General features: G+C 36.3%; 1 protein-coding gene across 2 annotated transcripts in view; it reads right to left on the bottom strand.

Moving 5' to 3' along the window:
* Positions 1-25,473, bottom strand: part of LOC149902571 (proton-coupled amino acid transporter-like protein acs) — a 47,892-nt gene extending 22,419 nt beyond the window's left edge. Inside the window, exons 1-2 of one of the 2 annotated variants that reach the window (XM_090110003.1) lie at positions 25,341-25,473; positions 550-698 (exon numbers count right to left, since the gene is read on the bottom strand). In XM_090110003.1, coding sequence (XP_089966129.1) covers positions 550-623 — 74 coding nt within the window. In that variant the 5' untranslated portion in view covers positions 624-698; positions 25,341-25,473. Of the gene's footprint in view, positions 1-549; positions 699-3,165; positions 3,219-25,340 lie in introns of those variants that run through there. The other variant, XM_090110004.1, reaches the window with a different exon arrangement.
* Positions 25,474-25,884: the final 411 nt, after the last annotated feature.

Genomic DNA, 25,884 nt, shown 5'->3' with positions numbered 1-25,884 from the left:
TATAGCTTTAAGCTAGTTCCAGGTCGACATTGAGACACAATATTGTTCAATTCGTAAAATCTAAATAAAGGTCTCTTCTATTTTTCTGACCGCCTCCTCGGTACAGTGGTTGACGCGTGAGCGTAGAACCGAGGGGTCCTGGGTTCGATTCCCGGTGGACACGAAAAAAAAAAAAATGTCTCGGTCTGGCAGGACACAGAAGGCTGATCACCTACTTGTCCCTAAAGAAAAATCGATCAGTGAAACAGATGTATGAATAATGCATCTGCCCCCTACCCCACTACGGGGACACGGGACTTCACTTTTTCTATTTTTCTTACTCAGTTGAATTCTAGTAAAATACCTTATAAGTTGAATCACTTTTACCACAATATGGATGGATGCATGTGAACTTTTATATAAAACGGACTAGATTTGAAACGCCCCCGTTTATTTTCTGTAAACAATTCCAATGTTCGTTTCGACCAAAGCGCGTCCTAAACTCAAACTCATAGTTTATTAAAGAAGTCTTCTTGAATAAACTTTGAGTTTGAGTTTGAGTATACTTACTTAGAACTGTACGGGTCCACAGTTGGTCGTATTGGCGGCGCGCCATTTTCTTGTCCAATCGTCATCTTTTCCATTTTCTTTCTTAAACTTGAATGGCCCTGAGATTTCTTAGTTCTTCACTTTATCTTCTGCATCGCCACGACTGTTGTCTGAAACAAAAAAATATATCATTAAAATTTTTCAATTTCAATAATTGTATCGTTTTCGTCCTAATTACGTGTGGCTAACAAACATTTTCTTTCTTTCAATTACTTGGATTATATACATGATAAGCTTTACTTTGTATAGGAACTAAATATTTATGAATGCTTGATGACATTATCTATTCACGATAAAGAAACAAAATTCTCATCTTTTGATTGTATACTTTAGCACGCTATAGATAACGCGTTGTAAATAAATGTAAATGTTTTCAATTTCGTCTTTGTTCAGTATTAGAAGGTACATTGTCGAGATATGGAGGCCAAATTTTATTATTTAATGAGGAATTTTATTAGCCTGTAAAAATCTGCGCGGAGATTTCAAAAAACAGCAATAAGGTTGTTGTAAAATCAAATAAGTGAGCAAGAATGGGGAACTTCATCGTTCTTAAGCTAAACAGAAAAAGAAATAGAAGTCAAAACTAGCTAATGAACTTCAAGATGTAATTCAATAGGATCATAATAATAGTAGGCACGGCGATATAAGTATGGCCCGGTATGGCAAAAAATTGCCTGTTCAAATCCCACCTCTCGATCGAATTATTTGTATTCTTTAAAAAATAAACCAATACTTTTAAATTTTTGGTTAAAAAAATATAAATCATACTTATAATAATAATTAATTAGCCAATGGAATATATTGTATCCTCTATTCACAATGTCTAGCAGAAGATTTCCGATTATACTACATAGATACCAACGTTTTAATTATAAGTACAAATATAAAAATTTAATGAACCAAATGGCCTTCAACAAATTTTTCTCCAAGCTAATGAGCCTGATCGAAAGTCGACAATGAATAAAGAGAATTTGGAACTGTTCGTGAAAAAGTGTAATTAAAACCAGAAACTATTAATTGCCCGTCTAGAACATTCGATAATTAATTAGTTAGACTTTTTACATAAATTTTCATTTTTGGAAACTATTTTTTGTAGAAGGTAGGTGATAATATATATGAAAGACTATATTTTTTCTTTTAAATATTTTGTCAACCATCCAAGTTAATTAGGTTATATTTTTATGATGAGATTTTTTTTTATTTAAAATTTAAACCATTACAAACTCTCAATTATGAATATAACAGTAATTATAATTATTTAATACTTCATAATATTATGTCGTACATTTCAATAAATGTAAAATGAATTCTTAATTAGTTTCAGTTAGGTAAAGGCTTTATCATAAAATACCATTTGTACAAATAAAGAAATCAAGCTATTTTCAATTATGTTTGCTGATATGTAAATGTCATTTTTATTTTCTTAAATGATAGGATATACATATATTAATTAGGGCCGATTTTTCAATGCTTGGATAAAACTTATCCGTCCAATAAAGTATTACACGATAATATTAAAATGTCACGTAAACTGTCAAATACGAGCAATTAGAATACGTTTTTAAAATGTTAGTTTTATACATTATTCGACGAATAATTTTTATCGAAGCATTGAAAAATCGGCCCTCAGTATAATAATACGAAAATACATATTGTAATTAAATTAATATTATAATAAATTATTGTTGATGTCAAAAAGACGTAAGTCGTCGTTATAGCTCAGAGGTAAAAACCGCCCATTTCAGAAGCATTCATATCATGAATTATTTTATGTGAAATAAATATGCTACATATTGAATACAACAAGAATGTGAATGTTTTTAAACATAATTACAATCTAAAGTATGAATTTCGTATTAAATAAATATTTTAATACAGCCAATTGTATGTTCTTTTCAGAGTATGTTATCGACCTTAAAATCAACTACAAATTGTCTTTATTTGCGTTTTACGTGAAGTTTTATATCATGTTTATATTGATAACAATAAGGAGATAAATAAAAATACTCTCATTAAATTGTTTCCACGTGCACAATAAACATATTAAAACTGTACATAATGAATGACATCTAGAGAAAATATCTGTTAAATACTTCAAAATCTATGTTAAATTTTTTTTTGTTATCAGATATCTGTGTAAATAGATTTATTAATTGTTGAACTATTAGTTTTAGATCAAGAAAAAAAATATACCTACCGGCTGAATTGAGAATCTCCTCCTTTTTTTGAAGTCGGTTAAAAAACTATTTAAGGCTTGCACATATTAATTAACCCATTGACCACCGTAAGGCCCGATCGGGGCGCGACACAATAGATTTTCTATTGTGTCTGTGATTCCGAGGACTGATGGATTAAAGGACAATCTTAAAGAAAACCTCAGAAAGTATGAATTCGATTATATTTAAGCTTGACCGATCGAATCTATAATCTTACCTTCAACATTTTGTATACAGGATGTTTTAATTATGTATCTCAATTTCCTCCAATAAAAAATCTTATAATTATTTAGTGTTTGAACATAACAAATAATGTTTGTAACTTTGTAATAAAGAAATTTAATTATTTTGAAGCACTCACCGCTGACAGTGATGTCTATTGAGTGTTATCGCGAACGTATCTGTTATCAAATGAAATCACGTGCAATTAACTAGCGGTATATACAGGGTGTTTTATTTTGTATTCTATAGATATATAAAAATAAAGGGAATACCCGGTATGTAAGTGATGAGTAATTATATCTTTAAATCTGAAGTTTATTTGTTCTCTCAGTGTTTATCGTGGATCGACTGTATAAAAATAAAGGGTATGTAGGTAAGTGATGAGTATTGTTAAATCTGAAGTTTATATTTTGTTCTCTTAGTTAAGTGTTTATCGTATGAGACAACAATTAGTTTAATTAATAATAACTCTTTCACGAAGGAAAAATACTGAGTAAATAAATAAAAATAAAAAAATATTTCTGGACATTAAATAGAACAACATTACAATAATTTTAAAACTACATAACTGTACAATAAAAAGTAGATAAGTAGGGAATTAGATACATTTATTTCTATTCTTAGAAAAGTGCCTCTCGCAATATTTCCCAGTAGCAGGGATCAAATCTGAAATCCGACTAAATTATTCGAAGAAAGACGGTATTATATAAGTAAGGCCTTGTAGAAGGAAAGTTTGTTTGTTATGAATAAAACTAATATCTTCATAACCAATTTTGACGATTCCTTTACTAGTAGAAATCACATTATTTCTGTGTGACACGTTCTAATAGCTACGTTAAAATTTTCTCTGTAACCCTTCTCTCTCTCCTTTTTTTTTAAGTGGGGAAATCTTCCAAAGATACCCACGGCTCCCGGGGAAGAAGCCGTGGGTTACGTCGGATTCTTAACGACTAAAACCTCACTGTGTTCAATCGAGCCGCTTTAATGATGGGGCCGCGGGTATTGGTTGGAATTCTTCCGCGACTTGAATGAATGAATGAATGAATTATATTATATAATATTTTCGCGTTAATGTCGAGTTTAAGATAAATCGTTCTACTATTACATTCTCCTAGGTTCGGGCTAGACCGCTTGACCTAAATAACATTGTTTCTATTTGCAATAACTTGAGCTCGCTACTTTTCGTACAGAAAATCAATTCATATTATGCCTATTATGTTGTTAATAATATTTATGTATCATCATAGTTTAGCTACACGTATTATGTAACTACAAAATAAGCTTTTTTGTTTTTCTATTTTAAAAAAGAAATTGATCTTGTACGACAATGTGTGAATAAAAAGTATTTAACCATTAACACGGTGAGTACCTACTGAATCAACATAAGATATTGAAACGATTTAAAAAAAGTTAATTTCCCTTTTTCGCGAAAAAAGTAAAAGCAAAGCTAAATGATAGTTAAAAATTCAAGTAAATTCGGTATTCAGTTGTAATATAAATTCTTTAAAAAATGTGAATGTCTATTTATTTACTACTAAATTAATTATTTTGAAATAGAAATTAGTTGGGTTTGATTAACTAATTCCTAACCACTATACTTATAATTAAAACTTAGGTATTAAATACAATATGTACTTTTTTATATTGTAATGAACATACAAAAGTTTCTACTGTTTTATAAATCATAAAATACCAAATTTATGAAAAATTAAACTAAACAAATGTCTTTTGAAGTGACGTTTTTATATTGCTTCAGGCTAAACCTAAACGAATAAAATTTCAGTTACGAATATTCTGGGTATAAAATATAATACAACAAACACTTGAAGTTTGTCTGTCCAACTTTATATAAAAGTTTTTAAGTCATATTGTTCTACGTACAAAAAATGTTTCAACTTTGACTTTGTGGGGTCGAGATCATGTACAGTTTTTAGGATTTTGGGATTAAAGATCATTTAAAGTTACTGTTTACACAAATAATGTTTCTTCTAAGACTTCTTGTCATTTATAATTTTATAGTAGGTATGCAAAAGGCGATTATTAAGCTATTGCATAGCTTTTATCTCAGACTTTGAGCGCGGTGAGCGAATGTAAAAATTCCGTAACGAAAAAACCTAACACCCCCCACTCCAACCGGCACAGCGATGCGATGCTAGGCAATAGCTTTACCGCGGCAGTCCTCGAGTGCCACACGTATTTTTTTTGACGTGACAACGTCTTATAATTCGATAGAGCCGGCTGCACGCACGAAAAAAAAAACATGACTCATGCGGCGTTACTTCGCTCTGAGGCGTTACATGTAAGGCAAGTGCAAGCGCCCCCCCATCGTTCCAAGCCTTGTCGTGGCGGGGGGGCTCAGTACCTGGGCTGCAAGCCAGCATCTTGGGGAAGCTAATATGGAATAAACACGTGCAGCTCCCGATTCGTTTTATTAACTAAACCATACGGGAAGTGGCGTCGGGCGAACTGTTATCTCTAGCGTGTGACGTTGTCATGTCTAGCGGCACGCTAGAGACCAGGGGGCTCGCCTTAACCGGCCGGCCCGAGAGGAAGGTGACCTCAATAAAAAAACCCCTCTATTTCGGCGTTGGGGCGCCCCACGGGGCCTAAGCGCGACGTCGGATTCCTGCTTTCCCATGGGGAGGTAGGTGGCTTGGCGAGAAGACCAAGTCGGAGCGGCCAACCCCCGGATACCGCCCGCCCTCCGGGGTGTAATAGGGTTACTCGGGTACAGGGGGCACCACCCGGGTGGACCATATATTTCCCCCTTACTCGTGGGACTAAAAACACAGTCAAAATGAAACCCCAACCAGAAGAAGAAGGAGGTTTGCCGAGAGATTCGGCAATTGGAAAATGCAGTCTAGTGTTGGAGCGTGCATCGTGCGCTACTCCTACACCCACTGAAATTGGAGGAATTGCTAATCGTTCGTATGTGATGACGGACGTAGCCGCGGAGTCAGACTCCTCTAACTCTATGGCGAGTATAAACTCACGGGTCACTATGAGCCCCCTGGCCTGCCGAGAGGCTCTGTGCACCCCGAGCAAGGAGTCGCGCTTCTGGCGCACCCGTAAGCGCTCGCGATTGGAAGATGGAAGTTCGAGCGATACCACCATCCCATCGTCCTCAGGAAGACCTCGCACAGGCCTTCGCAAGGCACACAGAGTGGAGAAAGAGGCACAAGCTGAATCGGTAGCCGGAGCATCCTCATCCGCTTTAGCAGACCCAAAAACGAAAGCTAAGCGATCGCCATCGATAGCAACTGGTGCCAATACAGCGACAGAAGAGGCTAGGAAGAGAATTGAGGCAAATCTGACAATTGTCGAAAAGATTGCCAAAGCTTCCAACCACCTTAAGACCACGTACGTAGCAGACCTGAGAAACGCCGCCAAAGCTATTAGGGAGGACGCGGATTCCCTCGCCGTAAGAACTTTATCCGAAGAAACCAATGCGCTCCGCGCTGAAAATGAACGTCTGCGTATAAGACTAGATGTTATTCAAAGCGAAATGCGGGAGCTGCGGTTGCTCATTCATCGGGGCCCTGTTGGCTCTGCGCAACCAGCGGAGTTGCCGCAGGATTTCGAGGATAGAATGGTGCGCCAGTTGGGAGAGCTCATTGATACGCGGCTTAGGAACTTGGAGCTACGACCGAGCCCACAACTGCGACGCCTCTCCAGCGCTACGGATGGAGAAAGAAGCCGAGTCGTCGACCTCCGACAGGACAGTCATCCTAAGGATACGGGACCAAGGCCAAAGAAAACCAAGGCGCTCTCCATGCCGGCGCAGAACGCGGCACAGAACAGGCAAGAGACTGAGATAAAGGAGGGAGGCAAAAAGAAGAAGAAGAAGAAGGGGAAAGAAAGTCGAGCGGTGGAATTACGAAGTGGGGGATCTACTCCTGCCTTATCTCCCGCAACAGTGGCTCCTTCGTGTGACGACGTGGAGACCTCAACGGTGCCCACAGCCAATGCTACTGACGAAGGCTGGTCAGTCGTGACTAGGAAGGGCAGATCAGGTGCGAAGAAGGCACAACGCGCTGGGTCCGGAAAAACTGCGGTTGATACACGGAAAATATCTCACCCAACCAAACCATCACAACCTACGCTGAGGGCCCCACGATCTGCTGCAGTCGTCTTGACAATATCATCGGATGCACAGGCTAACGGCATAACATACGCCACAGCTATCAAGGAGGCGAGAGCTAAAGTTGACCTCAAGGAGGCCGGAATAGATTGCGTAAAGTTTCGACAGGCAATCACCGGGGCCACAGTAATCCAGATTCCTGGGCCCGGTAGCGGAGAAAAGGCTGATTTACTGGCAAGTAAACTGAAGACAATCTTTAAAGACAAGAACATCAAAGTCTCAAGACCAGTGAAAATGGCGGACCTACGTGTTTCGGGCTTAGATGCGTCCGTTACAGAGAACGATTTAAAGGACGCCATAGTAACAAAGGGAGAATGCCTTGTGGACCAAATACGGGTCAGCCAAATACGCCAAGATAGAACTGGGCTTTATGGAGCGTGGGTAAACTGCCCTGTAACAGTGGCCAAAAAACTTACCGAGACACGCTTTCTCGTCGGTTGGGTGGCGGCAAGAGTAAGGGTACAGGAACCACGAGAGATGCGTTGCTTTCGATGCCTGGAAGTGGGGCACGTGGCCAACCGCTGCACCACGGAGTGCGATCGCAGTCATCTATGTTATCGCTGTGGGCAGCCAGACCACAAAGCTGCCATCTGTACCGCCAAGCCAAACTGCGCAGTATGCATAGCAGCAGGCAGAAAAGCAGACCACCGCTTAGGCGGTAACGGCTGCGCTGCCCCGAATATGAAAGCGTCTAAAGCTCGGCCTAAGAGACACATTGCAGACTCCCAGGCAAATGAAGCGACTGTGGAGGTTATGGAAACCGTCACAGCATAGGATGGCGCTTCGGATTCTACAATCCAACCTGAACCACTGTGCCAGGGCTCAGGATCTACTGACGCAGAGCCTGGCACAGTGGTCCATACACATCGGAATTCTTTCGGAACCTTATGCAGTTCCATCGGAGCGAGACAACTGGGTCGGGGATCTAGACGAGGTTGCTGCCCTGATCATAATGCAATCGGAAGGATCACCTCAAATCTGTGCGCACAGGAAGGGTCATGGATGTGTAGCCGCGAAACTGACTGACATGGTGGTAATTGGAATTTACTTCTCACCAAACAAAACGCTTGCTGAGTTCGAAGCGTTCTTGGGGGAAGTAAACTCCATGATTCAATGGGGTCGCCCTCACCAAATTGTCATTGCAGGGGACTTAAACGCCAAATCTGCCTTGTGGGGTTCCTCTACCACGGATGCTCGCGGAGACATTCTAGTCGAATGGATCGCAGCTCAAAATCTGGTCCCTCTCAACCAGGGCACCGAGAATACATGTGTGCGCATGCAGGGAGGGTCAGTCGTGGATGTTGCGTTTGCAAGTCCCACCCTGGCACATCGAGTTCGTGGTTGGAAGGTTTTGTCGGAGGTGGAGACTCTGTCGGACCACAAATACATCCGATTTGATGTTATGCAAACAACATCAAATCTACACGGCAACAGGTCTGCGCCTGTCGAATCTGGCCCGAGATGGTCCCTCAAGTCCTTGAACAGACACTTACTGGAACTGGCATCTATAGTTAGTGCGTGGTGTCCGAAACCCGACTCTATAAACGTGGACGCTGAGGCGGAATGGTTTGCGGCAACGATGACACACATATCAGACGCCGCAATGTCTAGAGTTAAACCATCTCCGCCACATAATAAAGTTTATTGGTGGTCACCAGAACTTGCGCAGCTTCGTGCAGCCTGTGTTACCGCCAGACGCCGTTACACAAAATACAGACAAAGGAGGAGGCGGGCAGACTACTCCATTGTCGAGGAATCTGAGCGGTATACAGTATACCAAGACGCTAAGAAGGTTCTTAGAGAGTCCATAGCGACCGCTAAGGAGAGGGCATGGGCCGAATTGCTGGAGACACTGAGCCTTGACCCCTGGGGGCGTCCCTACAGGCTGGTCATGAATAAACTACGGCCTTGGGCTCCACCTTTAACAGCTAGGTTGGAGCCGGCACTGCTTAGAAAGGTGGTGTCTTCACTCTTCCCGGGTCGAAATGCAACGGAGCACTCGGACCGATGCAGTGACCAAGGTGACCTAGCCTGCGCGGGACCTATTCCGGACGTGTCCCTAACCGAATTAGATATGGCGGTACAACGCCTGAAAAGGAAATCTACCGCCCCGGGGCCCGATGGCGTGCATGGAAGAGTGTGGTCACTTGCCCTCTCACAAGGATTGGCCCAACGATTCTGCGAACTACTGACAGAATGTTTTAAGAACGGAAGGTTCCCAGAACGATGGAAGGTGGGTCGACTTGTTCTACTAAAAAAGAGTGGCAAACCGGCTGATTCACCATCAGCCTATAGGCCAATTGTTCTGTTGGACGAAGCTGGCAAGCTCCTTGAGCGTATCATATCCAACCGTATCCAAAACCATCTGGCGCAAACAGGACCGGACCTTGATGAAGCCCAATATGGCTTTAGGCGTAGGCGGAGTACAGTAGACGCCATAGCCCGCCTGCGAGATATAAGTGAAGAGTGTGTTTCCCAGGGTGGGGTTGCACTGGCAGTATCTTTGGATATCTCCAATGCGTTTAACACTTTGCCCTGGGACAAAATCCTAGACGGTCTTGCTCAACATCATCTACCGCTCTATCTCCGACGCATCATCCGTTCATATCTTGGTGGACGCAAAATTATCTTTCCCGGTCAACGTGGCTGGGGTAGTCATAGGGTTGCATGCGGTGTTCCACAGGGTTCTGTTTTGGGACCTCTTCTGTGGAACATCGGATACAACCACGTGCTTCGAGGAGTGCTGCCGCAAGGCGTTAGCGCCATCTGTTACGCCGATGATACTCTAGTCGTGTCTACTGGCCGGGACTATAGGGAGGCGCGACTACGAGCTACGGCTGGGGTGGCACAGGTGGTCGCCAAAATCAAAAGTCTTGGGCTAAAAGTAGCACTCGAGAAATCGGAGGCTATATGGTTTCACGGCCATCGGAGGGCTCCACCAACCGGGGAAGATATTGTGGTGAGTGGGGTGCCCATCCGGATTGGGTCCAGGCTGAAATACCTCGGTCTGGTACTCGATCCGCGATGGACATTCCAAGCTCACTTTTCGGCACTGGCTACAAAGCTCAGCACCACGGCAGCGGCTCTCTGCCGCATTATGCCGAATATTGCAGGGCCGAGCGGAGCATGTCGCCGACTCTTTGCTGGAGTTATGCGCTCACAGGCGCTGTACGGGTGCCCGGTATGGGCGGACAAGCTTTTAACGCGCAATACTATTGTGCTGAGGCGGTCGCAGCGAGTGATAGCCATAAGGGTTGCAAGGGCGTATCGCACTGTTTCGTATGATGCGGTGTGTGTTATAGCCGGAACTGCACCCTGGCACCTCGAAGCGGCCGCCCTGGCGGATGTCTACTGGCGTAGAGCGGAAGCAAGAGGGAGGGGCTTAGAGCTGACCTCCGAAACGCTCGATGCCTGGAAGCAGGAAGCTCGAGACGCGGTGTTCCGAGAATGGAGTCGGGAACTGAACGCATCGTGCGTGGGGGCCTGGACTCTCAGCGCGATAAGCCCGGTGCTAAGAGAGTGGGTAGAGAGAGGGTGGGGGGCACTCAGCTACCGACTTGTGCAGGTCCTGTCGGGGCATGGATGCTTCGGCAGCTACCTGCATAGGATTGGACGTGAACCGGCCCCCTCTTGCCACCACTGCAGCAGCCAATTAGACACGGCCCTACATACGTTAGTCGAGTGTCCAGCCTGGACATCCGAAAGAAGGTCGCTCGAGGGCTTGCTGGGAGCGAACAACAATCTAACCCTGCATGACCTTGTGAAGGTTATGGTCGCTGATGACGCGAAATGGGGGATGGTCGCAGCCTTCTGCGAAACCATAATGAAGGCGAAAGAAGATGCGGAGAGGGCCCGGGAAAATGACCCAGCGGCGGATCCTCTGCGTCGACGGAGACCTGGTAGACGGAGGCGTCAGTATGTCCAACGTCTGCCCTGATACAAGAGCTAACAACTAAGCACAGGGGGAGGTTTACGTAGAGACGAGCATACTGCAGATATGCTCGCTGCAAGTAAACCGGCCCCCCCCTGCGACAGAGGGTGGATAGCCCGGCAATAGGGCAGTGTTATCATTATGCGATACCGTCGCCTATTGCCAAATTAGGGGCTTGGGCGAGTCGCCCAGTTGCGGCACTCACCACGTAGGCGGCAGGGGTACAAGGCCTGGCTGTTAACCCCTGTCGCCGAAGATGAACGGTGGCCACCGTTGGGTTTTAGTGGGTATGGCTTCATGCGAGTCCCACATACCCCCTCGGGCAGTAAAACTGTAGAGGGGGATGCGTAAATGCATTTCCCAACGATAAAAAAAAAAAAAAAAAAAAAAGGCAAGTGCAAGCGAGAGCGCGGAACGAGCGACAAAGAACACAATCGGACGTTGTCACGTTCAACTATCGTCAGTAAACCGACTTTACAGACAACCAATTTTTTTAATAATAATAAAGAACACCCTGTATTGTTTGGCGAGTGATTTATTTTTTAATCAGTGTTAGGCTATGAAGGAGATTCCTTCGTACAAGCTCAATTAAAAGGTGTTTGCTAGCAAAGATATTGTAGTACATAATAAACTAACAGGTAGGTACATAATAAATGTGATAAACTGTGTGTATGCCTTTACGCATTTAAGGAAAATGTTTGTCTTATTTTATGGGAGTTTTGATACATTAATAAATTTAGGGATTGATAAGAATTAACTACGGGATGTAAACGTGCGACATTTTGGTGCCTGTTTGGTGGACTGTTACAGATAGTATAATATAAACAAATCTGTGGAATAAACTATATTGTAATATTGTATAGGTACTGCAATAACGTTTGTTATTGTTACTATCCAAATAGAGTTTTTATATCTTATCAATCTTTATAAATCTGTATATTTGTGTATATTAATACCCGTATACGTAAAAATAGCAATTGTTTCGTCATTCTTAAATATTTTTTGTACCTTAATTTTGGTGAAAGTACATTCTCATCAACATACTTAATAATTTTTCGATTCTTAGAGTTATTTTTATTTGAATTAATATTTTTTTAAAAGCTACGGAATTCGACAAGGTTATTATTTATAAGCAGTTACAACCACTTGTGTACGATTAGAAATTGATAATAATAGCTACCAGTACCTACTTGGGTTAGCTGACATAATATTAGGGCCGTAGATAAATCACAGATTACTAAATAGTGGATAAATCTTAACTTAGGTACTATATTTAAACGAAAATGCATCGCCGAAATGTAGGTTATGTGTTTACTTTTTTCTGTTTCTGAGTGGCTTGTATATTTTTTTTCGTTTGTTATCAATAAGTATTTTATTTATTTATATTTATATATTTAAATCATGGAAAGTATTATCATTAATACATGTGGGATTATATTATGGGAAACGCAACGATGGAAATGGCCATAGAGTTTATAAAGCTATTTTTCATTTGACCAGCTTCGTCGTCGTCGTCGTCGTCGTTTCAGCCGTGGGACGTCCACTGCTGGACAAAAGCCTCCCTCAGGGTTTTCCAGGTTGACCAGCTTATTAGAAATAAATTCATCAAATAAGATATCAAAGGCTATTGTCATAATAAGGTTTAATTGTAAGTTTGTTTGTATATATTCTTAAGTTAAAAATAAATAATACTGAAATTATTAATTAAAAATTATAACCACACTACGATACGTCTGTTAAAATTGAAAATTGTTCTTTACAAATCAGAAGTGGTCTCAATTGATAGTATTTTTTCCTAGACTTATTTTATTATTTATGTATCTCTTTAGACTGAATGAATGCACTCAAAGCTTTCATTTACCAATTAGTAGTAAACTGAGATAATTCAATTTTCCGATTTAATGAATTCCGCGATACTTTCCACCCGAATGCAAAGGAATAGTTGCATGTAATTAGCTTAACTTATGCTTCCATTAGCGAGCCGCTTTCTAAATCTATACATGTATATTGATTGATGGATTTTCTAAAGGTTTTGTGGTAGCTTGTTTTAAAGGAATCTGAGTAACAATTGAACAGTGTCATTTTGAAGTTAAGGTCAATCATATCGATCTTGGTATCGATACAAACTACAAAGGATCTTCGTACCAATAAAAAAAATGACTTGTCTTTTATATAATTTAACATACAATGAAAATTTCAAGCTATCATTAGCCAAAACTTTTAAATATCTGTTTCTTTATTCGATATCCACAATGTTTCTGCTCAAGTTTATTTACTAAAGTACGCGCTTCAAAAGTTAGTGATCTTCAAATTAAAAGATTTTTGATTTATTTAAATTGTAAATTAAATGGTTAATTATTAATCGCGATAGCATTTATTGCATAGATACATAAAAATATTATCATTTTCAAGTCGCTTAAATACTTTTAAAATAAAAATCTGCCGTGAAATGTGTCCGTGATGGAATTTAACTTATTCACTTAGGATGTGATGAATTCGCCGCGTGTGCAGATTAAGGCGGTTAAATTAGAATTAATGATAAATAAAATGTTTTTTAAGTATGCTAATTAAGTATGTCGGCCCAGAAATTACCAACAGAATAATTTTATTTAAATAAATGGTTCTTTTTATAAATAAATAAAAAAATGAAAGAAAATGAAGGAAGAATTAAAATACAAAGAAAATGATATACGTCTAACTTTTTTCTTGGTTGAAAAGTCACTAATTAAATAATTTTAAAAGAGCCTTTATAGGATTTTAACTTTACCTTGTCTTTTAGTCGGATTTTTTAAACATTGAAACTAGATACCATCTCTATAATACACGGTTTTATTTTTTAAAAAAACGTAATTATAAAAGGGCTTTATCCAAAAACGTTGATAAAAAAATGCCGAATTAGTCGAGCCTTTCTCGAGTTTTACGCTTGACAACACATTTGGCGATTCATTTTTATGACATAGATGAAGCTACAAATAAAGTTTTTAACCACTTAATCATTCTTCCTTGAATTGTTCGAATATGTCCCTTGACCTTATTTCTGTCCCACAAAAGAAACCTTATTGGGCTGTGCCCATGAGAGTGACACAACTCGACTGTAAATATTAATTAAAAAGCCAAGAGGAAAAAGGTAAAATTACCTTGGCCATGCTTGTCAATTTGTTTATTTTTGTTTTGGGAATTAGCATTTGGTTCCTTTGGAAGTAGGTACTTGAAGTTTAAATACATTGCGATTATTTATAGAAACGTTTCCCGAAAAATGTTTTTGTTTTCTTGAACAAATTTAAATATTTTGTGTGAAATTTTAACTTGTTGTGAATTAACCTAATTATATCTATAGGTAGCTTACTAGTTGCGCTCCGCGGTTTGACCCGCATGGCTCCACTTCTGTTGGTCAAAGCGTGATGATATTATATAGCATAAATGGGCTATCCAACACCGAAAGAATTTTTTAAATCGGACCAGTAGTTCTTGAGATTAGCGTGTTCAAACAAACAAACAAATTCTTCAGCTTTATAATATTAGTACTTATAGATAGGAATGTGGAATATACCATGTTATAATGAATGCAAAACCTTTTTTGAGATTAGTTCAGAGTCAAAAATTTGTAGTCAATAAAAATTGACCGTAACCGAAAGTAACTAGACCAAGGAGACACGAGTTCATTAACATTTGGTAAGCGTATCACGTAATAATATAATAGTCACCTTAACTATACATTGGTTCAGTATATTATGTATTAAAAGTGGTTCAATTAACGATCATAATATTTAGCAAGATACCTAATCATATTATGTAAATGTACCTGTAACAATTAAAGTTTGAATTGCTAATTGCTACTTGTAGATACTTAAATTTATATTATTTGCATGAAATTGAAATTAAAAAAAAAGTTTTTGTCGCAAAAAAATACTACAAAAATTAAAAAATTCAAACGCTCTATTTTACGCACTCTAATCTTTAATTATATTCCTTAATCTATTCTATCTCCTTATATTACACGATTTACTGCACACTAAAGCATACCAACAATAACGCAGACACACATATAAACTTAGGGTCCCACTGTTTCATTGACTGATCTCGAAAAGTGAAGTGATACCAAGCGACCTCAGACAAGTGGACCAAGGCAAAACAGTCGATTCGCAAGACATTCAAGCATATTTAATGCAGGTATAATGATTATTTTATCTACTTCTAAATATAGAAGCCAGGAAGTGCTAATAAAGATAATATAAAATTGTATCGTTGATGTGTGTTATTGATATTAATAGATACAGAAGAAAATCTAATATCTACATTAAAAATCGGAGAAAATTGTAAATTTTTATAGTCAATAAATCTATACATTTTATACTCACTTCGCTTTACAGAAAGAAGAGAGAGAGATTAATAAAAAAAGTGTTGGTAATTAAATGCAGTTTTTGACGTAAAAAGTTTTTTATTCAGGGAGCTTTTGGCACACAAGGATAGATTTTCAACTGTAGTTAGTTTAATTTTAATTAAAGAATAAAAATAGCTACTTTTGATAAAAGGGGAAATGAGTTGTAGAATACATACAATAGCACTGAATTTTTAATTTAATTATTAATTGTCACATTTATAGCATTTATTAATCGATACTATTTAAATGTGTACAACGAATTGTTTTTAGTAGATGATAAGACAATATGAATTCTTTATGATGTTAACTTGCTTGAACAAAATGACTTGGTAATGTTATATCTATATAATATAATAAGAAATAACTCGACACTATATCTAAATAAATAAATATAACCTTGTGCAAAAACACAATGGCTGCTGATTGATATGGTATGATATCCCATACACTCCTTTAGCTGATAAATTGATAGTTGATGGTTTGATGGTGTAAAACAAGTTATTGCCTTTGATCACTTTATTGTTGGTTGCTATAAACTAATGATGATAATATGATATATTGATATATTTGATAGTTGATAATGAGATTAATTGATATAGCGCGTACACCCCGAGCGCTTTACACGAGCCGCGAGCGCAGACCAACTGGGAGAAGATGTTCTTGTCACCATAATGAAATAGGATCGTGTAAAGCGCTGAGTCAGGATGTACGGCTAGCCCGTACATAGCTATACCTCGTACAATCAGATTGTCATGCAAATGCATTGCAAATTGCAATCTACAATACATGAATGGGTAAACGATTATATTGTGAATGTAAGTTTTTGTTTATAACGACCTTTAAATAATATTCTACTGACATAAGGCTTTGCCGTAATATCCGGGTCTAAAGTAACTCATATTTTGCTTTTCAAAGCTATAGTAATCGGACTCCAGATAGCTGGTTAGCTGGTTCCTGAGCTTAGCGCGATCAAACAAACAAATAAAAACTTCAGCTTTATAATATTAGTATGTATAAATAAAAATTAAATTTCGGTTTTTTCTTTCCGCCTGCGGTTTCGCCCCTGTAGTCAAAGGAAAATAAACCCTTGGTCGATATTCTATAGTCTACTAGCTGCGCTCCGCGGTTTCACCCGCGTGGCTCCGCTCCTGTTGGTGTTAGCGTGATGATATATATATATATAGCCTATAGTCTTCCTGGATGATTGGGCTATCTAAAACCGAAAGAATTTTTCAAATCGGACCAGTAGTTCCTGAGATTAGCGCGTTCAAACAAACAAACTCTTCAAATATTAGTTACACAGGTATAGATTAGTAGTAATACAATATGTATTTTTAGACTTGAAATAATTCAGTTAGTATTTTCATAATAACCATATGAAATTAAGAGAAGCATAATAACTAAACATAAAATATTATGTTCTTTACATTGTATCAGAATAAGACATCAATGCTGCAATCACAAAAGAATAGGAATGTGGTATATTTTCATTGTTAGATTAAACTAGAACCCATTTAACAATAATAACATTATTGAGACATATACTTATACCTAAGTATAGTTACATTTATAGTTATTTATTTTAACATTTTCAAAAAAAATTATCTATTGGGGAAAATCGTACAGTATTAACAGTATTGATTATGTTAATTTTGGTTTTGATACAGTTATTTTACAAGTTTTTTAGGTTATATCTATAGTTAATAATTTAATATTATAAAGCTGAGAAGTTTGTTTGTTTGAACGCGCTAATCTCGGGTACTACTGTGTTAGGGTGTTAGGTAGACCATTTATCGAGGAAGGCTATAGGTACGGCTATAGGCTATATAATATCATCTCGCTAAGACCAACAAGAGCGATGCACTGCGAGTAAAACCGCGGAGCACAGCTAGGTTACCTTTAGGAGAGCAATACCACAAACAGATATGAGTCTAGCTAGTTATATGTAAGTAGTCCAGTTAATTGAATAAGAATAATATAGAAACAAGAAAAGAATAAAGAATTGTTTTAAAATATTCTCTTACGACATTTTGTAACAAATAACAAAAAGTCAGAAAAACATCTCATGCAATTTCGTATTATGTCACCAAGTCAAAGCCCTCCATCACTTTTTGTGTTAACTATTATATAAAACTAAACTATGTGAATGTAATTACCAATTTCGACATGAACATTTTTGTTGGCAAACAAAATTGCAGCTGTGTTCCGCCTTTCGTTTTAGACCTACAATGGCTGGGATACCGTGATGGTCACGAGGTATTATTTATCTGACTGTATAAAAAGGAATAGTGCTTCTCGAGAAGCAATCGATTACAGAGTAAGTATATTGTAAATGCTTCAGATTGACTATATTTAAAAAAAATGTGGAGTTTTTCATTTATTATCAATTGTGTTTACTTTCTAACAATTTTGAAAGAATGGGTTTTAGGGTGTATTTAAATAGGTTTATAAAATACCTTGATAGTTCTGTTTTCATTCCGAGTTTTGACATCTAAAATATTTCTTCACTAAATTCGCCCACATTTAACAATACAATGCACAAAAAATTGCATGATAATTATTTAATCACTAATATTTAATACCTATTACTAAAAATAACATTTAAAACGGTAACGGTTAAGGTAATGTGAATACGAATCCCGAACGACAAATTATTTTCGACTACCCGCAGTATCAAAAATAAGCAGGCTGAGCATAACATAAGGTATGAAATAATGTACAATATGCGATGTCTGTAAAAAAAGGTTTGAGTAAAATATGGAAGAATTTTGTGAATCGATTCTTACAAACCTTTTTAACAATAGAAATAAAGATTATTCCTGAACGATATTATGTGCTATTTTTTATCTGTGGTCAACTCAGAAGAAGCCACGGTCAGCTGTTAGCAGTGCCGTCTTTAGGATCAACGAGGCTATGGGCCAAGGTACTGGCTGGGGCCTATGTAAGGGATGGAAAATCCTTAAATTTTAACTTTATCATTTTTCAGTTTACAATAACGCAATAGGCTAAATCGTAACCCCGTCTCTTAACACCCCACATATGAGAGTTCAATAAATTGTATTGTATTGTATTGTATATCGAAAATTTTCAGAATTGTGGGGCCCCTGCCTACCTCGGGGCCTCGGGCCAGGGCCCTGCGGGCCCTGCCTTAAAGACGGCACTGGCTGTTAGAAGAAAAAAAAATTAAAGCTGTCAAATTCGATCATATTATATTCGATCTTTGTAAATGTACAGGTAATGTATTTATTATAATTTAGATACTATAAAAAATATTATTCAAAATCATTTCGTTGTATTTTTGTTTTCTTGTTTATTGTGACCTTTTTCGTAGTGAGGATCATTGACTCTGTTTTCCTTTTTATTTTGTTATCATATTATATTAACGCATCATGATGAATTACAGTTTTAATGGAGCTGGTAAAGTATGCACATGACTCATATTTCTTTTTATCTCCGAAAAGGCTGCATCAATTTTGATGGGATCTCAATTTCCAGATAATTAATATTGTGAATAATTTTATATTGTAATACCAGATAAAGAAAGTCAATTGAACAAAAAAAAGGAAAAAAAATAATGGAGAAAATTTTACGTGAAAAACGCAGCGGAAACAATAAAATATGAATAATTAGTCAAGATATGAAAATTGTCTCATTATCTTCAAAGAGACTCATTTACACCTGCTTTATCACAGAAAACATGTTGTGACGTCAATCTTAAGAATCCATGAAATAATTATTATTCACAATTAGTTACACATTATTAAGTACAAGTAGGTAAGTATCGAAAGAACAAAAAAGCCGTGTGGCACTCGGGTACTGCCGCGGTAAAGCTATTGCATGCTATGCCTTCAAGCCACACCTCCGTGCCCGTCGGAGTGGGGAGCGTGAGGTTTTTTCGTTACGGAATTTCTGGATTCGGTCCCGCACTCAAGGCCCGCGATAGAAGCTATGCAATAGCTTAAAACTTCACTGCGTCAAAAATTGTAATTCACACACGTAGAGAGATACAGAAACATATCTATAGAAAATATTTATTTATAAAAATGTATATATTTGCTACTACCTCATTCGAAAATGGCTAACCAAATCTAGATAAACTTAGGCACAGAACTAAATTATAAGACTACAATCTTAAAGCTAGAAAGCTCAGGCAACAATGTAACGGGTGAAGCCGCGGGCTCGACTAGTATTCTAATTATATGAATAAAATTTCAATATCAATCAACTGACTTGATATAAGAACGGCATTTGAGATAATTGCAGTATCACGTTTTATCCTTACTGATTTATTCAAATAGGGTTCCGTGAATAAATATTGAATTTAACTTAAAAAAATATTTTCTTTACTCAATAATGAATCTTTGCGATAACTTTTTAAAATTGATGCATTGATGAAATTTCGAATATTATTTTATGTAAATGAAAATATTAAACAAAAAATAAACCCTTACATAATACATTACAACCCTTTCAACTTTCTTTAATTAATATTCTTAAATAAATTGAGGCAAAACCATTAAAATTGCTTTCTTTATAATTTTTAATGACAAAAAACTGGCTAAAAGGGTTTTTTCAGATTTACTGAACTTTTAATATTAAAGTTCTATGAATAAGATAGACTGAAATTGCTGACGCTGCATCTAATACTGATTTGAAGCTTAACCCGTTTTCTCTAAAGAATGTCACGATTTCTATAAAATATGATAAAATCTTTATTCGACGATTAGATCAAATCCATATGGAATTTGGCAAACTTATCGTTTAAACGGTATGTGTTATATAAATAGAGGAGTGCAGATTGCTAATATGTATATTGAATAATTATAAATAAATAAATAAATATTCAGGACAATTTTCACACACAGCACGATCTGATCCTATACTAAGCTTTCGCTTGTGTTATGGAAACCAGATGGCTGATAAACATACATTTATAATTTTTTAAATAAATACTTATATAGATAATTAACACCCAGACACAAAGCAAACATCTATGTTCATTACACAAATATTTGCCCCGGGTGGGAATCGAAACCACGACTTCTGGATTGCAAGGCACTACCCTACACTACCAACGAAGCCAACAATACATTAAACAAATAAAAAATTAATAATTAACGCGCTTTCATTAGCTTTACCTGTATGTAAATGACATGTTTCTATATAACCGACTCCCAGACTCAAAACTCTTTAAAACTCTTTAAACAAAATTTTATTTAAAACTTCGTACTCTTGTCAAGAATAAAGGAACTATGACCACACCCCGGACACTCCATACAAAATTATCGTTTTGACAGTCACACTGTAGAGACTGCAAATGTGTGTGTTAACGCTTTATGGTTGACACATTTGTGACTAGCGTAAAAAAAATTCGCGTTTTTCTGATGAAATACATCCGTAAACAGCACAATATCTAACCATTTTCTACGAAAAACGATAATCACAAATCCACAGAAAAATATGGCCCATTTTAATCACGATCGCGCGGGGTGAGGTAAGTTTAATTTTGGCGGGAGGCGGAGAGTGTCCGTTCTGTAGCGTTTAGCTACTATTATATTATTGTATTCTGTGCTATGATATTACAATATTTTTGAAGTGAAAACTTCTTTAGCGGCGTTGGGTATAAAATCTTAAACTCGCGTCAGGACACGTCGCCTGATCGAAAAAGCGTAAGACGGATTTTTTTAGCCCTTATATTCCATGCGTAAGACGGATACCATTCCAAAATATCAAACATAGAACGTTAATAATCAAGTTTTCACTTCTGCCGGCACTCCCGGAGTCTCGGAGCCCGGAGTGCAACCCGTCTTTTTTTTTATTTCACATTTCATGTTCGAAATTCGAATGTGAACCACTAGAAAACCACTACTATTGTGATACCTATCTATTGTTAATGAATAAATAGTATTTTCTTTCTTTCCCTTGTGTTTTTCTTAGTAAATGAAGACCAATTATTATAGGAATTAAGTGGTTAAGTGTCATGACGTAAGCACACAATGATGATCAATTATTTATTGTTTTTTTTTGCGATAGATAATTTATTAATAATAAATCAATTAAAATGTACCTGACCTATCATTACATAAAATATCACGTTTGTTGCGGTTATGTACTCTAACCGACCGAAGTCTTTTAACATGAGGCTTTTAAAACAAGCGTGTTTTATGACACCATTATTTTGTGAAATAATTAATTATTATGGAATAATCTATTTGAATATACGTGTGAATTTGAATTGATTAAAATATATCGCTAGCTTTATAGGCATTAGTCGGCAGTGGTTTCTAATTGAATGTAAAATAATGCATTCAAATAGATGCACTTTTAATTAAGATTTAAATAACAAAGTGCCAATGATTTAATCAATTGAAATGAGTCCACGTCTAATGTGCTTTCGAAAAGAGACTGATTTTTACGAATTTATCAATGCTGCGTGACCTTCATACATTTCCTTTCCTACCAATTTGCCTGGTAGAGATTGCTGTTCAGCAATTAGGCCGCCTTTTGTACAAATGATGCCTATTTGTGATATTGTTCTTTTTTCTGCTTTGCCCGTTCATGTTTGTACAATGAAGTGTAATACAAAAATAAATACTGTTGTGGCGATTTCTGCTAAATATCGTAAAATGCAACTAGAGTGCACATAAAAGTGTCACTGAATAAAATTTAAACTTATTAAGGGAAGTCTTTCAATGGCAAATAAACTGGGACCGGTTTCAAAGCACTTGATCAACTGGTTTAAAGAAACCGCAAACGATATGAACTTTTTTAATGCCAATTAAACGGAGAAACTCAAAGGTAGGCTAATGAGGTGTCCTTGGTAAGATATTACTTGTTTCCCTTCGTTACAAAGGTCAGGGATTTCTTTTTGATATTTATGGGATTCCCTAGAGAAATGATGGGATAGTAAGTGGAGTCGTATAGAAAGAAAGTCGGGTATAGAAAATTATTGTTTATGTTATTGCATTCACGAGGAGTTTTTGCATCAAAATAATATCGGCAAAAGCTGTATTCTAAAATTTTATACTCAAAAAGTGATTATGCCGAATTGTGCATCATTTCCTTCAGTCATTGAGTTAAAATTTTAATAGTATCCTCTATTAAATACACTCATTTATATCGATAAGACTATAAATATAAACGTTTTATAATCTAAATCGCGATGAAGAAACACTTACACTTTTAAATAAGTATAGCATAATAAGAAAACCGGAAATCGCTATCAAATCCGACTGGCCTAATCTCTGCACTTCTCAATATTAGTAATATTGTTACATCAGATAGTATATAATGTCTTTATGTAATACACTTCGCTTTCAACATTGCATTTTTAATGTATTGAAATAGTTTAAGTTGTAACGGGTTTAAAACATTCATATTCTTAAGATGGGATTGGGGATTTTCCTAAACTTGGGATAAATGAATTCGTTTGGTTTAATGTTAGCAGGTCTTAACCTACTTATTTTGATCAAACCGAGGGTCGCAGTGTAAGACTCAGTGTTATAGATGAGCGCGGATGTTCCGAAATATCTTTGACGCTCGATAAGACGAATAGGATTGTTTTTTTCGCATTACTTATTACTTCTTAGTTTTGATTGATTTTCTTATTATTCTTGTTGATGTTTTATGTTTATATTGGAAATAAAATTATTTTTAGAATGTTTTTCCAGCTTAACTTAAATATGATTATCAAAGATTCATTCCATATAATGATATAGGGCATACAGTATTTATACAAGCAGAAGTAGCGTTATGGTGTTTCTAGATGATAGAAACAATAAAAAACAAAACAGACAATAAGATTACTACTGGAACAATATGTGTACAGTAAAAATCTGTGGTAAAAATAATAACCATAAAATTTTGGCTAAGTAAGGTCATAAAAAGTGTTGAAATATTGATGAGTGGAAATTTTTGTTTGTTTTAAGGTGCGGTTATATTGACGAGAAAATCTGTCTGGTGTAACTTGTAGTTAAATATTTTGGTATACAAATAGTGTGACTTCAATCTTATCTTCAACATTTCTAAAGATCAAAGGCAAATGTTTTAGTATACTATTTAGAGTCATATTAAAATCAGTTATTATGTTATATTATATGATAGGTAATATAATATGATAATCCTGATGGAGATAAGGGAATTTAATAATATTATGGTATAAAAGAGCTATTTAAAGTTTATAGTTTAAGACTGCCAGTTGTAGTTTTAATATTCTAGTTTTAAAGCCTATAAAATGGTTATTTATTCGCTAGTCATAAATGCACTATCCCAAGAATTTCATTATAAACCGCACTTGGCCAGCATGATAACAATCAATCAAAATGATAACTTAACCCTCATGGGGCTGTTTTTACATAGGAAGAGAAGAAGGCCGAAAATATTTATTTGTTCATAGAGCGCGCAATGTCGTGGGTAAAAGCTAGTTAGATTTAGTCTTATCGGTAAAGACTAAAGAAGTTGCATCTTATTACATTACTTCTAAATGATATCGATTAATAGTTATTTAAGTGATCGAGCCCTTAATTAACCGTTTATTTAAGTTAATTAATACTTTATTAACAATTATAAATGGTACTTAAGAGATTCTAAGCCATAATTACATTATTATTACCCTAAATTTAATTGGTTTTTGGTTTCACTTTATTTATTGATGTCTTCTTGTTTAGTCCTTCCATTTGACGACAATAGAAGACAAGACTGACAAATATAACATCAAACGCATAATAATATTTTTAATATCGTAGTGTTTGTTAAATTCAAATATATATTTCCTCTATTCCATGCCTTTACCCTATCCTAAGAAAACTTATATTAGTTATAACATTCTCTATTTTATTTTTCATATACTTTCAGTATCCATTCAGTTGATAAGACTGTTTTCCCGCGTAAATTCCTATCTCTCGGGAATCCCGGGATAAAAAGTAACCTAGTAGTTAGTTTAGGATGGCAACATTTATGTTGCTTCCTCTATCGCCTGCTAAAACTGGAAATAAGTTCGGATAATTAGCTGAAGGACAGACGGAAAAATCTATCAAAAATATAGTTCGATTTAATGCTTTTTTTAACTATATAATTTCACATATGAATCTCGTTCACCTTCATCGACACAAAAATTTTGAAAATATGATTCATAAAATTTACATAAATGAATATATTTTAATTTTTAATGCATTAGTTTATATGCGGCGTGCTAAAAATTTTATAATGCACTTTTATAGCATTATCATATTATTAGATAACAAATATTTAATGGTTATTCATTTAACTACTTTTAAAAGATTCAATAAGTGAATGTTTTGGAGTATCCTTGAGTTATTCTGTTATCTTCTTATATATAAAAATGAATCGCAAAATGTGTTGGTAAGCGCATAACTCGAGAACGGCTGAACCGATTTCGATAATTCTTTTTTTATTATATTCCTTGAAGTACGAGGATGGTTCTTATGTAGAGAAAACGTAAATATTATGTACCACGGGCGAAGCCGGGGCGGACCGCTAGTTGTTTATAATTTTGCGTTGTTTCGTTCTTTGTTACGATTTAATTGAGTAGAAAAATAATTTCAAGGGTATTAAATTCCAGCAATAACCTTGTTTATTATATAATTTAAGTATGAAATAAATCGGAATTTAAGATTGGCTAGAAAGAGGTATATAAGCGTAGTTAGTTAAATAGTTCAAAAAGACAAAGTATTTTATTCGGATTTTATGAAAATGCCTGAATATTATTTATAAGGTAGTTCGTCAACTATAAAGGTCTTCTGTTTAAATAAGGTTTTTACGTTTACGTAGCCTTCATTAAAGAAAACCAAATTTCGACTACTTTTTCGATACTTCAATAATTGAAAAATTAAAAATACTTACAATTAAAAATAAATCCTGTTACACACTCTTCACTTAAATTCAATTGTACTTTTACACATATAATTTATTTATTTATTGTTCATCGAACGTATTATTTACGATGTTATTTTCTGCAACGCGTGCGCACCGCTCTCTGTTGATCAAAACATTGGCTCGTACATGTACAATATCTTTGTTGACAATCACTGGAGAACCAGTATAACTTGACCTATACCTATTAAGAATTTCAATGTAATTGATAGAATAATTAGTTCAGATTTAATTGGTTCGCGAATGTATTGAAAAATTTGCATTAGATTGGTCTTGAGATTTGTTGGTAATTGAATTGTATTTAGAGAGTTATTGATTGCCTAACTTATCATTGCTATATTATAAATGTGAGAGTGTGTTTGTTCTTTTTCAAGATGAAATAGATTGATTTTAGTGTCTGGACATCTTTTATTCTACTATATAAAAATAAGTCGGGTTTTCCTTCCTGACGCTATAACTCCAGAACGCACGAACCGATTTCCACGGTTTTGCATTCGTTGGAAAGATCTCGGGC

The sequence above is a fragment of the Colias eurytheme genome, chromosome 15, assembly GCF_061535395.1.
Source record: "Colias eurytheme isolate Ceu_HAF_F1 chromosome 15, ilColEury1 Martin Lab GWU primary, whole genome shotgun sequence".
Taxonomy (NCBI): domain Eukaryota; kingdom Metazoa; phylum Arthropoda; class Insecta; order Lepidoptera; family Pieridae; genus Colias; species Colias eurytheme.
The sequence above is the reverse complement of the archived record's forward strand: the minus strand, read 5'-3'. Positions and strand labels throughout refer to the sequence as shown.